Source organism: Aspergillus bombycis (assembly GCF_001792695.1).
Source record: "Aspergillus bombycis strain NRRL26010 chromosome Unknown contig00085, whole genome shotgun sequence".
NCBI lineage: Eukaryota > Fungi > Ascomycota > Eurotiomycetes > Eurotiales > Aspergillaceae > Aspergillus > Aspergillus bombycis.
The window spans coordinates 45302-58657 of record NW_019170087.1 but is presented as its reverse complement, the minus strand read 5'-3'; the positions used below and the strand labels follow the sequence as shown (position 1 = coordinate 58657).

The window sequence follows — 13356 nt, the reverse complement described above, 5'->3', positions numbered from 1 at the left end:
ATTTGGCAAGGTGGCGTTTCATTACATCCCTTCAGTAAAGTCTCAGTCGTTGCTCAAAATCGGCCATGTGTTGGTTCCGTAACCACGTACTTGCGCATAAACTCCTTTCCACACTCAGGACATCGGACTGCTTTTCCTACGCCATCTGAATGCGTTGTCAGCAAAGGAATGGTGCAAGGGTCCATTCTCAATCACCCACGTACGAGATCCAAGATGTCTCTGTAGGTGCTCCGTACGCGTGAACGACTTGGGGCACAAGGGACACAGGACCCTCCGTGGCTTCACCTTGCGTGCGGCTTTCATTTCCGTGGGGCTTGTTCTTCCTCACATGGATGGTGGATGGGATGCTGGAGATGTGCTGGATGGGCGTGCATGGATTTGCGCGGCCTGAGACGCGATTATCGAGACTAGACGTTTACCCCGGATGCGGGGAAACCCCGCATGGAGTATCAAACCATGCGTCTGTCATTCGTTGTATCATGGACTCCACCCTGCATCAACTATGCAACTTAGCCAGTCAAGACATGGTCGCAGTATGATTCGACAAAGACTCGAATGAGCAGCTGCCTAGGGAACGTTGTGAGGTACCGTAGGAGGAGAAGGTTTATTGGGATACACGCGCAGTCGAGGTCTTGCTCGAGAGGAGCATCAATCGGCCAAGATTATGCTAACTTGTTTGTGTGTAACTGTTCAACGTCAGGCTATGCAGGTACCTCGCTTGTGAGGCAGAGCCCATGCTATGTGCTCCTAGGAACCCGTCAAGCTCATATTACTGAGGCAAGAGAGGAGTATTCCGGATGAACGTTGCGTGATATGTGCCGTGTTTCTTTGGACTACTTCACCCTGCACCATTGTCACCCACTTCTTCCACTGGATTTCCACTTCCTGCTTGGCAGTCCAATAAGATTGATCCGGCATTTGTCGTTCGGACTGATTGCCGTGAATATATCTACATTGGCTCTTTACCTAAAAGTCATGGGTGAACACCGTGTGGGGGATACCGCCACATCATGATGTGGGGAATGTGGGTTGGAACTCGTTCGCACCGGAGGTTTTCGTCGAAAGCTAGTCGGTCGAACCGAGACGAGCGGATCGGCTATCCTGGGCTGTTGAGGGTTAGTCAAATCATCACTCACTAGGGCCGAAGTGACAATCACCTTGTTGTTGGTCCCGGAGGTATAAAGGTTGGACGCAACAACAAAAGTTATTCAGCAAGTTGTTATTGGACGTATAACGAACAGATCTTTCGAAATGTCATTTCTTCAGCCTGCGCCTGAGCCTGCAACGCCACTGGGGCGCTTACAACCTCTCTCTGCGTCCGCTAGTATCCGAGTGTCTCCTCTACAGCTAGGGGGCATGTCCATTGGAGAGTCATGGTCTAGCTTCATGGGTAGCATGTCGAAGCCAAAGGCCTTTGAACTTTTGGATGCATATGTTGATGCAGGAGGGAACTTTATTGACACCGCGAACAACTACCAAGACGAACAATCGGAGCGATGGATTGGCGAATGGATGAAGGCTCGTGGCAACCGTGATAACATGGTAATTGCTACCAAATACACTACGTCGTACCGCGACTATGAGCTTGGAAAGGCTTCCTATGTTAATTATTCGGGTAATTCCCGGAGAAGCCTACATATGTCACTCCGAGACTCGCTCCAGAAACTGCAAACGGACTGGATTGACATTCTATATGTTCACTGGTGGGATCAAACTAATTCGATTGAGGAGGTAATGGATAGCCTTCATATTCTAGTACAACAGGGCAAAGTGCTCTATCTTGGGGTGTCTAATACTCCTGCCTGGGTTGTTTCTGCGGCAAACTATTACGCGAAGGCAAATGGAAAGACGCCGTTCAGTATTTATCAAGGCAGATGGAACGTGCTCCGCCGCGATCTTGAGAAGGATATTCTCCCAATGGCAAGACATTTTGGTATGGCCATTGCACCGTGGGATTCAATAGGCGGTGGGAAGTTTCAGTCGAAGAAGCAGCTTAAGGCTCGGGAAAGCGAAGGGGAAGGCCTCCGCGCCATCGGGCCTGCGACCCAGACTGCAGATGAAGCTAGAATGAGCGAGGCACTCGAGAAGGTAGCGGTTGAACATGGGGTGGACTCCGTTACGGCCATCGCACTGGCCTATGTGTTATCCAAAGCGCCCTATGTGTTTCCCATCATCGGTGGGCGTAAGACTGAGCATCTCCGAGACAACCTCAAGGCGCTGGAGATCCGTCTGACTGAAGCCCAGATCGAATACCTCGAGAGCATCAAGCCACTTGATGTTGGATACCCTGCCAATTATATTGGCCAAGACCCAAGAATCACCGGGAAAGCCAGTGGAGTTTTGGCGACCACAGGCCCTCTCGCGTTTGTGAAGTATCCAAGTCCTATCAAGCCCAGCCTATAGTGATGCTAGTAGTAGTTTTAATTTATTTGTTTGGGGCTTTTTGGACTTCTTCCACCCTCGTGGCATTTTCAAGAACATAGCCAGCCAAAAGCAACGTAGCAAGCATGATAGCACTTTCCCCCCACATGTCCAACGATATTAGTAGTTCCGCCACTTGGCTCGCTCAAACCGGGGATTAGAAGACTGTCTTGCTATTCCCCCGCAATACTTGGTCGAATTCTCATCTCTGTCACTGGAGAATACCGAAGCTGGAATACCTTTCCAACTACAGTCCGTGTCAGTAGCCTAAGAAATGTCGCGCATTTCAATATTTGCTAAGTCATATAATATAATATCAAACTGTGCCATGGATTATATGCACTCCATCCTCTCCGGTCCAGCTTTGGGGATAATCTGCGGCGTAATTCTCATCTTTCTCGGCATAGTCATCCACGATGTTCACTTGTGGAAGTGCCTACCTCCGGGTCCTGTCCCGACTCCACTGATTGGCAACAAGCTTCAGATCCCGTCAAAGCACCCTTGGATCAAGCTTCAGGAGTGGTCGCGGATATATGGTCCAATATATACCATATGGCTGGGTCGACGGCCGACGGTGGTGATATCTGACCCGTCAATTGCCTCCGAGCTGCTCGAAAAACGGTCTAAGAAATACAGCACACGCCCACGGTTTGTCACCATGGGTGAGATCTACTGGGATATGGCCAGCATTCTTGTTCAACCGTATGGCAAGGAATGGCTCATTCGCCGCCGGCTCTTGCACTCTGCCCTGACACCGCGGGCCCTCGACAACTACAAACTATTACAGCAGGCCGAGTCAAGTCGGCTATGCTATCAGCTACTAGAAAGTGCACACGAATGGGAATCACTATTTGACCGGCTCGCGTCGTCGATTGTGTTCGCCGTCTCGTATGGGCACCGTGTGGATAGCGCTGAGTCTCCCGTGGTTAGACAGCGACTTGAATTCATGCAATATGCTTCCAGTTTGAATGTTCCAGGAGCGTACCTGGTGGAGTCCTTCCCCATACTGAAATATCTACCGGATTGGATTGTACCATGGAAGGCAGAGATCAAACGCCGTGGTCGTCTTGAGGCTGACGCCAATATGACACTGGTTCATGTGGTGCGACAGGATATTGAGTCCGCGAAACAGTCCCCGGGAGCAGAGCCGCTTTTTAATAGTTTGACCAAGCAGCTCCTCGAGGCCAGAGATTCCGACCCGACGGCATTTCCGTTGACTGAGCGGGATTTTAGCTACATTCCGGCTTCCCTTTTCGGTGCTGGATCCGACACAACGTCTTCCACATTATGCTCAGCCATGCTGGCCATCGTGACAAATCAAGTAGTGTTGGAGATAGCACAGGCCGAGCTAGATTCCGTGGTGGGGCCTGGTCGATTGCCTACATTTGAGGATATACCCAAGCTCCCGTATCTACGCGCACTTTGTAAAGAGGTTCTGCGCTGGCGCCCTGTGGCTATATTGGGTGGAACACCGCATGCTTGTTCTGAAGATGATTATTATCGCGGGTACTATATTCCTCAGGGGACAGTCATGTTGGGAAATTCGTGGGCAATCAATATGAATCCTACCTATTATCCCAGTCCGGATCAGTTCAACCCTTTTCGCTTTCTCGACATCGACCCGCATCGGCTGCCTTATCTCCCAAAGGAATATATCCCGTCGGTTAAACAAGACAAAGGATCCGCGCATCCAAGCAAGCTTGGCCATAGCTCTTTCGGCTGGGGTCGTCGTATCTGCCCTGGCGCAGATCTTGCGACCAATACTCTACTCATTACCCTCTGTCGGCTACTGTGGTGCTTCCACATTCGACCCATCCCTGGGCATGTCTATGATACACTAGACTATACAAATGGCTTCAACGTCAGACCGCGGAATCTGCAGCTGGGCCTGCAAGTTCGATCGGATCAACATCGCCACGTCTTAGAAAGGGAATATGAAGATGCGATCGCGTTTCTCCAAACGCTTTCGCCCTTTGACGAAAATATGCTGCAAAGCACCGGCCGACAGGTTTAACTCTTCAGCAAAGCCTTTACGCCCATGGTGGATCGCACGGATGCTAGTCGACGCCTCACGAGTAAGGGATAAGTCAGGAAGCCTACCATGACTCTATGAAGTAGAATGTGCTCTCTATAAGAAGCAGGACTTGCCGGTCCACTTGATGTTGGCCGCCTAAAGAGTATTTTCATGTAGATCCAATATCAAACACCTGAAAACAATCCCTTCAAGGCTTACTCTACAGTTTTATCTCTACGGCAAGACATACGGATGGATCATTTGGCGTAGGGACAGATCATAGAGCAGTAGAGCTAAGTCAGGGGATCAATTGTAACACTGTTGTCAGTAGTCAAGGATACACATGATACCATGCATTCTATGTACAATATTATCACAGCAAGGAACATTAGAGCCACAGTTCCTTCAGGCTGCCTTCATTCTCGAGGTTCCATGCTCTGGTGATAATTTGCTGGATCCGATCCGTGTCTTTCACTTCGCCATACTTGGCTAAGGCCTTGAATTTGGTCTCAATCTCCGCCCTAGGACACCGTCCGGTCAGCTTGACGGTAACCATTCACCATCATTGGGATATAGAATTGAACATACCTCGTCAGTGGATTTTGGGGATCTCCTTTCAAATATTCCACAAAGTGCTCATGGCTTGCACCGGATTTGCAAGTTACGATTACCTTGCCCTGCCACTTTTGCGGGAACGCGGCATTTATATCTTCGTCCAATTCCATCTTAACACGTTCTTGGAATTGCCTCAACGATGCGTCCTGCAGCGCTTCCTCTGTGAAATCCGTTATCAAGGCATGTCCCTTCTGCGCCGTTACGGCGAGAACGAATCCCATGTTAAATTTGCTTTGATGGACTGTTTCACCGCGTCCACTGAGTCCAAGGACGTCAAAGGCTGCTTGATATGTTTTGGTTACGACCGAGTCGATATCTTCGAATTTAATCCCATGAGTGGAAAGAACGTTAAGCAATGCGTCAACGCTTGGATGCGTGTGCCGACATGACGCATGCCATTTGAAACTACTTCCCAGCACTGCCCAGTCAACTCCGAGGTCCGTATCAATTGCGCTGGAGTTGGGTGTATCAGGAACGAGGGCGACGCCCATGCCCTTAGGCCCTTCCAGCACATCCTTGGGTCCCAGTAACCCCGATTTCGCGGTGTAGGCGGCGAAAATTCCATCGAAGCAGGCCTTGCCCGTGTGAACTTGCTTTGAATGTGTGGCGTCCAAAAGGAACTGCCATAAGCCGGATGCTTGGGTCCCGGCAGTTCCGATAGCTGATAGCATGGCCGCGGCGTCGAGGCCCAAAAGACGTGCTGTTGCAGCTGCCACACCAATAACCCCACCAGTTGCAGTGGAGTGGAAACGCTGTTCAAACTCGGTTAACGTGGTAATCTGCTGTACAGGGTTGAAGGTGTCCACATACTGCATAATGGCTCTTTCCAAGGAATTCTCCCACGCGGCATCCTACCTCGTACCCAACCACGCAGGCGGTAATAAAGTCTCTTCCATTCGCTTCCAGATCCTGGGCAACTGCCAAAGCAGCAGGGAAGATAACCGTCGCTGGATGCATGATACTCCGGTTGTGCAAGTCATCCTGCTCCACCACGTGCGACGAAGCTGCGTTCACCATTGCTGCAAAGGCAGGGCTTGTACTGAAGCCTAGCTCGCCATCCACCAACTCACTCCTCCCCTGCGAGGGGCCCATCTGCTGCACAAATACAGCCATGGCCTTTACCGCGGCATGATGACGACCAGCAATCGTGCACCCGAACCAGTCCAGGAAAAGGTCTTTGGTTCGCTGGATCACATCCTGTGGGATGTCATGATATTGCACTCCTGAAGCCCAGGTGGCTAGGCGCTCTGTTCGTGTTGCCATGGTTATACCGTCTGCGTAGGCTTATACACCACGAGATTCCGCCTTGGTTTATCACAGATCCGATGGTGGAGGTGCTGGACCAACACATGTATGAGCAACCCCACCTATACGGACCCTCGGCAATGGTTTGGAATAGCCGGTGGTGGGGTCAAGAAGCCTTTATGAAAGATCGGCGGCATAACAATAACTGATCAAGAACGGTGTGCCTAGGACAGGCCATAGTGGACATTGTCCATGGAATGAATTAATTGTATCTTAGCGAATCTAATCTATGAATGACGAGCATTAATTTACTAATGGTATCTTTCCTTCCATCCGTCTATCCACCCCATGTCGCAACCTCCGAATTGCATCTTCAGTCGAGCTGGAACCCCCCGAATATATTTTCCGAGATCCCTCAGAGTTGAATGGTATAGTCACCATCGTACTTGCAGTCCTTGTAGACGTGGTCCGACGGGTTGTCCACGCAGTCCCACTTCCCATCGTTCTCATCTAGATAAGCACGGCCACCGATAGGGTTGGGCTCAATCCGCTCAATGGCCAGGGTAAACCTTCCGAACTCGAAGCCATCGGGGAATTGGATAAGATGCTTATTGTCGTTGCATCGTGCATTAGCATCTGGTGCCTTCCCGTCCCTGTGTATAGGAGGAGCTGGTCAGGTTCACGCAATCCCAGGTGGATATCGTGTGATAGGTTATAGACTCACCAGATCAGGTTGCAATCAATTGAGGCGTCGCCGTCAACGAGTGTGAAGCTCATGGTATTGGAGATAGAATCGCGCGCTTTGAGATCTTTGATCACAAAGCTGCCATCGCGTGTACTGGCAATGGGAGTGGCAATGGCCGAGGTAGCAGCCAGGACAATAGCCGCAAACGAGAACTTCATTGTGGAATTATTGAATTGTAAAGGGGTTCTGAGAGAAGTAGGTCGTAGTCTCTATTGACATTCGCTGTTGATAAGAGTATATTTCCCGGAAATTGCGTTTGTATTTATGGATTTTCCCGACCCTTGACGATACTAATTTTCCCCTGGGAGAGCTTAGCACCTGGCCAGCGCAGGAACCGAAAGTGACCGGTGTTCGACATGTCTCTACTGGTGTAGCTCGAGGTGGACTTCGCCATCATGGCAAGGAGGACTTACTGCTGTCAGGCGCCCTGGGAGCCTCGACTCTGGCAGCGTGGCATCGCGATCCGTATAGGAACACAGCCATAATGGTAAAGAAAGGATATTTTAAGGCCCCCTTCATGCTTCGAACCCTGTAAGGCGAGCCACTACGGCGCGGCCAATGCTCCTGGGTGGCCTAATCACGACGATCTCCTGCAACCAGAAGGATCCCTAAGTGGTTGTGTCAATGCTCCAACCATGTATGTTGCCGCCCCGTGGAAAAAGTTTCCAGCATTCTTTTCATGGTTCAACATCAAAGCAGTGTTCTGATGCCTAACTGAAGTTGCATGAGGGTCATTGGTAGCGATTGTGTCTGTGGGATTCTTAGGTATCATCCTTATTTGTATCTCAAAAAAGTTCCACATATAGTACATGCTTCCCTCTTGGACACATTTCCCTTGCCCTTCTCTCAAGGCTGTTACTACTGCTGTGGTATGTCTGTCCGATTGTGGGAATTGAATGGGAGTAGTTATTCTTAGATCCAAGCCTCGATTCCCTAGTATTGATCGGGGTATCATCGATCAGGGCCGTAGGATTGACTGATCCATGTACATCAGAGCTATCACAATATCTCCATAGCCCCCTACATTAACCGGACCTAGTGGATATAAATGGACGGGCAGGTGGAGCCTCTCTGCGAGTGTGGCTCAGGTAGCCGAGTAACCAAGTACCAAGCATCCAGTCTGGTGCATTTTGATCGGACGCCTTAGATACGCGAGGACGGAATCTATTGGGTCTTGTCGCTCCTATTCTTGGGTTTCCCCACATTCCGCCGTGGCGATGCCTCGTACTTGAGCAGATCTTCACAAAACCTAACCAACGACCATGACCCACCTCATCATTCATTGGAGCAACTGGTGATTCAGTTGGCCGTTTTCCAACGATGACCTCTATGGATACGAGTGGCCTTGGTGTGTTGATGATCACACTGTTACGTCTGTCTCTCAAGTGCACGGCTGAGAATGGCCATTACATTGAGATTCCTATTTTTAGGAATATTATCTGCCAGAGCCACTCGAAGAATGGCATATAAAGCTGTGTGCCGAACCTATCTTTAAGCAGAAATCAAATCCACAGGCTTCTACTATCAGACGAACTTCCATAAATCCCCCAAGCTGTTCAGCGCCCGACGAAGAACATCAAGGTCTCCCATAAGACACTCAACATGCAGCTCTCGATTTTGACTGTGATTATCCCCGCTCTCGCAGCGTTCGCGAGTGCTGCCCCCTCTGACAAGCGTCAAATCACCTCTGTCTCGATCACATTCTATACCCCTGGTGGTGAAAAATGGTCCCAGACCTTCCCAACCGATATGAGCTCGCATGAAGTTGGTATGTCGCTCTCCACTCAACGACCCGCGCAACACCCAAGCTGACAACCACTTAGAAATCAAGAAGACGGTTTCTCATATCTACAACCCTGGTGGAGCGTATTGCGGATTTAGTGGTGCTCAGGGAGAGAGGGTGGATGTCCCAATTGGGGACCATAAGTTGGAGACTCCCCAGAAGTTGACAACGGGAATGTGTGCTCATCTCTAGGGGCAGAGGCGGTGGCTACCATTCAGTCGTCTATTCGCTCAAGGGGATTTTGATTTAGAGCCAGGCAGTCCGTGTCACGATCGCAGAACAAAGCATTAGAACTCATCGCGATTGAGCCACATATGTGTATTTTTGAGTAATCGCACGTCCATATCTACCTACTTGATCCTCCTACCATACCAGATGTACGTAGTTCTGACAACAGAAGGAGGTTCGACTTGACTTGAATCTGCCTGAACCCTTGCAATCTAAGCTTGGTGGAGCCATGATCCTCCTTGAGGCCTAATGCACCATGTGAAGCATCCCACGCCCTTTGTGGTCATCACCAGAAAAGATATGCTCCCCCAGGCGTTCCAAGCGACATCTTGGTATATCTTCAGTTTGACACTGCTTCCAGCCAATGCGACATGCAATTCGGTTCGTATGCAGCAACGTGGAGGAACACTGTTGCACGTATAGTATGTCTCTACGCAGAGCCTCATGAAGGCATACATGAGCGGACATGGTGTCCGAGGGAGGAAAATACGGAACTGCACCACCGGGGAACTAATACTGTTACATCTAATACCCATGCAATCAGTCCTTCGGTGAAACCAAAATGGCTTTGATATATCAGGAGGCATGGGCCAATCAAGATGAATTTTAAGGGAAAGGGGCCGTGGAAGAGGGGAGATAACATACTATACTTATAGCAAGGGCCAAGACTTCGTGTAGGTCCTTTCTTAGCTTTGTGCCCATAGTCGTGGATCGGAGGAGCGTGCCGCTGGTGTAGCCATACTGTGGGAAATCGCTCAATCAAGACATTCCCCGCCTCTGCTACGGCTACAAAGACATGCCTCGTATGATCGGCGCGTGTCATGGAGACCTGAATATCGTCGAGCAAGAAGGGTTACAGGAATGCTGGCGGTGGAGCCCAACCAGCAGCCCTGATTAAGCCGGTCACGAGGATGATCCGGCCGGCAAGTGGGCCTCACGTGTCATCCGTTTGAACCTCTGATAGGCCGACGTAGGGCAGTCCATACAACACGTTTTTCTGGTGGCATGAGCTTGATAGTCCGAAGGCCCCAGAAAATATACAAGGTCCGGCCCCTATACAAATGTTTTCGTATTGGAGAAGTCTACTGCATATAACTGAAGAGCGGGATCTGCAGGCCGCAGTGACTCATGTCTAGTCACTCGTGTTCGAGGTCTTTACTAGCGCCATCCACCCTCAGGAAATATATGTCTACTTTCTTCCTTACTCTAACAGTCATGACAAGTCAAAGGCTTCTCACGTAGCCCCGCCCCCCTCACTATTGATCACCTGGGAAGTTAATACTGGGATATGTACCTGGTTTATATGGCAGGATGCTGTGTATTTTGCCAGGCGTTCCCTGTTCTTTTGTTGACTCGCCTGGTCCCACAATGACAGGAATGTGACATCATAGGACAGGCACCGAGGGCATTTATTTACTTGTAGGACGGATATCGCTCCCGTATATCTATTGAATTGCCGGAGTGGCTCAACTGTACCCTCGATACATCGGTGTCAGCAGAAGATAGCTGGACACAAGGAAACAGACGATGTCTCTGAAATCGGCGTCCAGCGCCCTGGAGGGCGCCACTGAAAATACAACGACTGTAGCCGGCTCCTCCCTCGCCGGTGCCGTGCCAGCTGCGCAACGACAGGCGAAACAGCTTGGCACGACCGCTACCGAGCCCATGAGCCTGACAACACCTGGCGAGTTTCCAGGAGAAAAGACGCAAGACAATGCGGCCGCACAAGACACATCGTCAGGTCCGTGGTATGCACCGATGAGCGCGTGGTTCCGAGATGTCATCCCATACACATTGGATTGGTTTGAAGGCACGGTGAAATGGCTGCTCGCTTGGATATTTCCTCCGCCTCGCCAAGCAGCGCTCTTCGAAGCAGCACTACGAAGGCCCTACGCGACATCATTCCTGGTCTGTCAGCTCATCTGCTGTGGAGTGCCGTTTCTTGTCTTTTTAGCTGGTACCTTTGTGTTTGCCGCGGTAGCCACACTGTTGTGGGCTCTACTATCATTTGTCATCTTGGGACCAATCTTCCTGGTCGCTAGCATGATGGGGGTATGCCTCTGGAGTTGGGGCTTGGTTTTGTATGCCGTCATGAAATGGGCTGACAGAACGTTCCTGGGCGGAGTGATTAGCAAGTTCTGGCTTTCACAAGTGCCACCGAAGGACCAGCCCCAGGATTCTCAAGAGAACCGCGAGCAAAAGGGCACACGGGAAAGCGGAGAAGGAGCAAATTGAAAGGACACTGGATCAGAGGGGGCGATACATCATGAGAATATTATGCAGCAATTGGTATTCGACTTGAACCACCCCTGGACGTCAACGTGCTCTTTGCATATGAACATTTCGATTTTCACTTCTGTCCTTATCATTTGCTTTCCCAACCTTTCGTACATAATAGTGTTTTTCATTATATGTCTCGGTGAATACATGGACCCGCGATGCACGGTGCAATCGATGGGGGCAGCCATGGAGTCAACCGAATGACAATTAGTAACAGACAATTTAAACTTGTGTCAGTCTTGTAGCTCGTTGATCTTGGTGGCAACATGACAGTCAGGTTGATAAGGTCAACTTGGAATTTTAAACCGAAAGGCTATTGACACGACAGAACCTATTTGCTCGAAGGTACACTGCTCGGTTTTCCTATGCGGATATGTGAGATATTGGATGAATGTATGCGACTCATGCAAGAGTCGAGAGTCAATACGACTTTGTAGTCACACAATCAGATGATGCTGTGGTGGGTATATTGAATTATATCTCTCCGGCCAAATATTCAATCTATTAAGGTAGGCTGTGACGGTGCGCGGGTGCATCTTGGATGGTATGTTGAAGCCTGTACTATCGAAAGGCTTCTGAATTAACAACCTACCAGCTGAGGGTAACTACAGACTACAGAAGTCGGAATTTACGGTCCATGCATGTCCTCGTGCGTTCCGTGACGTAAAAATTGAATCCCAAAGCAGGGGAATGCAAATGACTGGCGGGATGGGCTTAGTAGTTACTCTAAACCTGGGGGTCCGACACATTCACTGACTGATAACTGTTGAAAATTGGTGGCGGGTGGCAAAGAGATGTATGATCACATCTTGACTTACAGGGTTTTGAAGGAAACCTTGGGCCAAGGTGCAGAAAGCCAGTACTGAAGGAATAGAATTGGAAAAGCTTCCAAATACGACACTGTGAATGTGGTCATTAATTGATGCTACAATATATACCTTGTCTATACATTGACTACTATGGCTAGCTATGTCGTCGAGGAATCCGTCTGAGAGGTACGCCCGACCCTCAAAGGGCTAATTGAATGAGCTGCACCTGGTGGTCTTGACCCATAGCCAGAGTGTGCAATAGATCATCCCCAGTGTGCCTCTGGCCCATCAAGCACTGGATATACCGAATATCAGCGGTCTGTCATTGTGTGGGGTTATGATATATCTAAGGCGCATATATGAGTACGCGACGACATGGCAAGGTCGAAACCTAGGGAGGGAAAGGCTAGAGCAAGTTTCTCATTCTTGAGGCATAGGAAAAGCGTAGTTGGCTGGCATTCCACAATGCTCATCATGCATGCCCTTAGCACCACGATATCACCGCCTGAGAAAGCCACCAGGTCGGATGGCAATCAGGTTTAGCCTCCCTGGCTGTACTCAACCGTGCCCAACGTTACCAATGGCTGACATGCCGCTCTTCTGGTGGAAGCGCTGGATGTAACATAGGAGCACCACCTGAGAACGTGCGCCGACCCATTTTGAGTTCCACTCGACCTGTTCTAGGGCCACTGCATATACTGAGGCATACAATCACGTTGGGCATTCAGGACGCCACACTATTGTGGGTAGTGACTTCATTGGGAGCTAGTCAATCCTTGGAAAAGCCCTCTTCGAGGAGGGGGTTTGCTGAGACAAGTAAAATGTAATATCGCCCCAGTATGGGATGGCCGTCGGCGAGAAGGGAAGGATCATAATCTACGTGGGAGACGTAAACAGCGAAGCTTGGCCGGTCGAACCAGGGAAATGGTGCATCGCAGATCAACCCGCCGTGTCGCCTCCAGTGCCCAATTCCGACTATGTAATAGGCCCATTGAGTGCATAACGTTAATAGTCAAACTTGCTTGCAACGCAGGCTGTGCAAATGACAAGCATCAGATATATTTTCCGAAGTGCGGGGTGAAGTCAGCCTGCTGATACACCTGTCGATCATCCTTTTCCGTTGTGCCTCTGGGCGGGCTCGCGAAATGGAGACAAAGTTCGACAAACTCGCTAGCATGACTACCTGCATGATGACTGCCAACATCAGCTAATGCAT

General features: G+C 50.0%; 7 protein-coding genes across 7 annotated transcripts; 4 read left to right on the top strand and 3 right to left on the bottom strand.

Moving 5' to 3' along the window:
- Positions 1-53: 53 nt before the first annotated feature.
- Positions 54-406, bottom strand: ABOM_008424 (uncharacterized protein; the record flags this gene model as incomplete). Its single annotated transcript, XM_022535553.1, has 2 exons — positions 54-145; positions 196-406. Coding segments are annotated over 2 exons (303 nt in total), but the record flags the coding sequence as incomplete, so codon positions are not given.
- An 845-nt stretch (positions 407-1251) lies between these two features.
- ABOM_008423 (aryl-alcohol dehydrogenase AAD14) lies at positions 1252-2403 on the top strand (the record flags this gene model as incomplete). Its single annotated transcript, XM_022535552.1, has 1 exon — positions 1252-2403. The coding sequence occupies one exon, from the start codon at positions 1252-1254 to the stop codon at positions 2401-2403; it is 1152 nt and encodes a 383-aa protein (XP_022386377.1).
- A 346-nt stretch (positions 2404-2749) lies between these two features.
- Positions 2750-4435, top strand: ABOM_008422 (cytochrome P450; the record flags this gene model as incomplete). The annotated part of the gene is made up of 1 exon (XM_022535551.1): positions 2750-4435. The coding sequence occupies one exon, from the start codon at positions 2750-2752 to the stop codon at positions 4433-4435; it is 1686 nt and encodes a 561-aa protein (XP_022386378.1).
- A 388-nt stretch (positions 4436-4823) lies between these two features.
- ABOM_008421 (MmgE/PrpD family protein) lies at positions 4824-6313 on the bottom strand (the record flags this gene model as incomplete). The annotated part of the gene is made up of 3 exons (XM_022535550.1): positions 4824-4956; positions 5024-5802; positions 5861-6313. 3 exons carry the CDS (start codon positions 6311-6313, stop codon positions 4824-4826), a joined length of 1365 nt encoding a protein of 454 aa, XP_022386375.1.
- Positions 6314-6710: 397 nt separating this feature from the next.
- On the bottom strand, positions 6711-7198 carry ABOM_008420 (uncharacterized protein; the record flags this gene model as incomplete). The annotated part of the gene is made up of 2 exons (XM_022535549.1): positions 6711-6948; positions 7020-7198. The coding sequence occupies 2 exons, from the start codon at positions 7196-7198 to the stop codon at positions 6711-6713; spliced, it is 417 nt and encodes a 138-aa protein (XP_022386376.1).
- Positions 7199-8642: 1444 nt separating this feature from the next.
- On the top strand, positions 8643-9015 carry ABOM_008419 (uncharacterized protein; the record flags this gene model as incomplete). The annotated part of the gene is made up of 2 exons (XM_022535548.1): positions 8643-8808; positions 8864-9015. The coding sequence occupies 2 exons, from the start codon at positions 8643-8645 to the stop codon at positions 9013-9015; spliced, it is 318 nt and encodes a 105-aa protein (XP_022386351.1).
- Positions 9016-10578: 1563 nt separating this feature from the next.
- ABOM_008418 (seipin co-factor family protein) lies at positions 10579-11286 on the top strand (the record flags this gene model as incomplete). Its single annotated transcript, XM_022535547.1, has 1 exon — positions 10579-11286. The coding sequence occupies one exon, from the start codon at positions 10579-10581 to the stop codon at positions 11284-11286; it is 708 nt and encodes a 235-aa protein (XP_022386350.1).
- Between the last annotated feature and the right edge of the window lie 2070 nt (positions 11287-13356).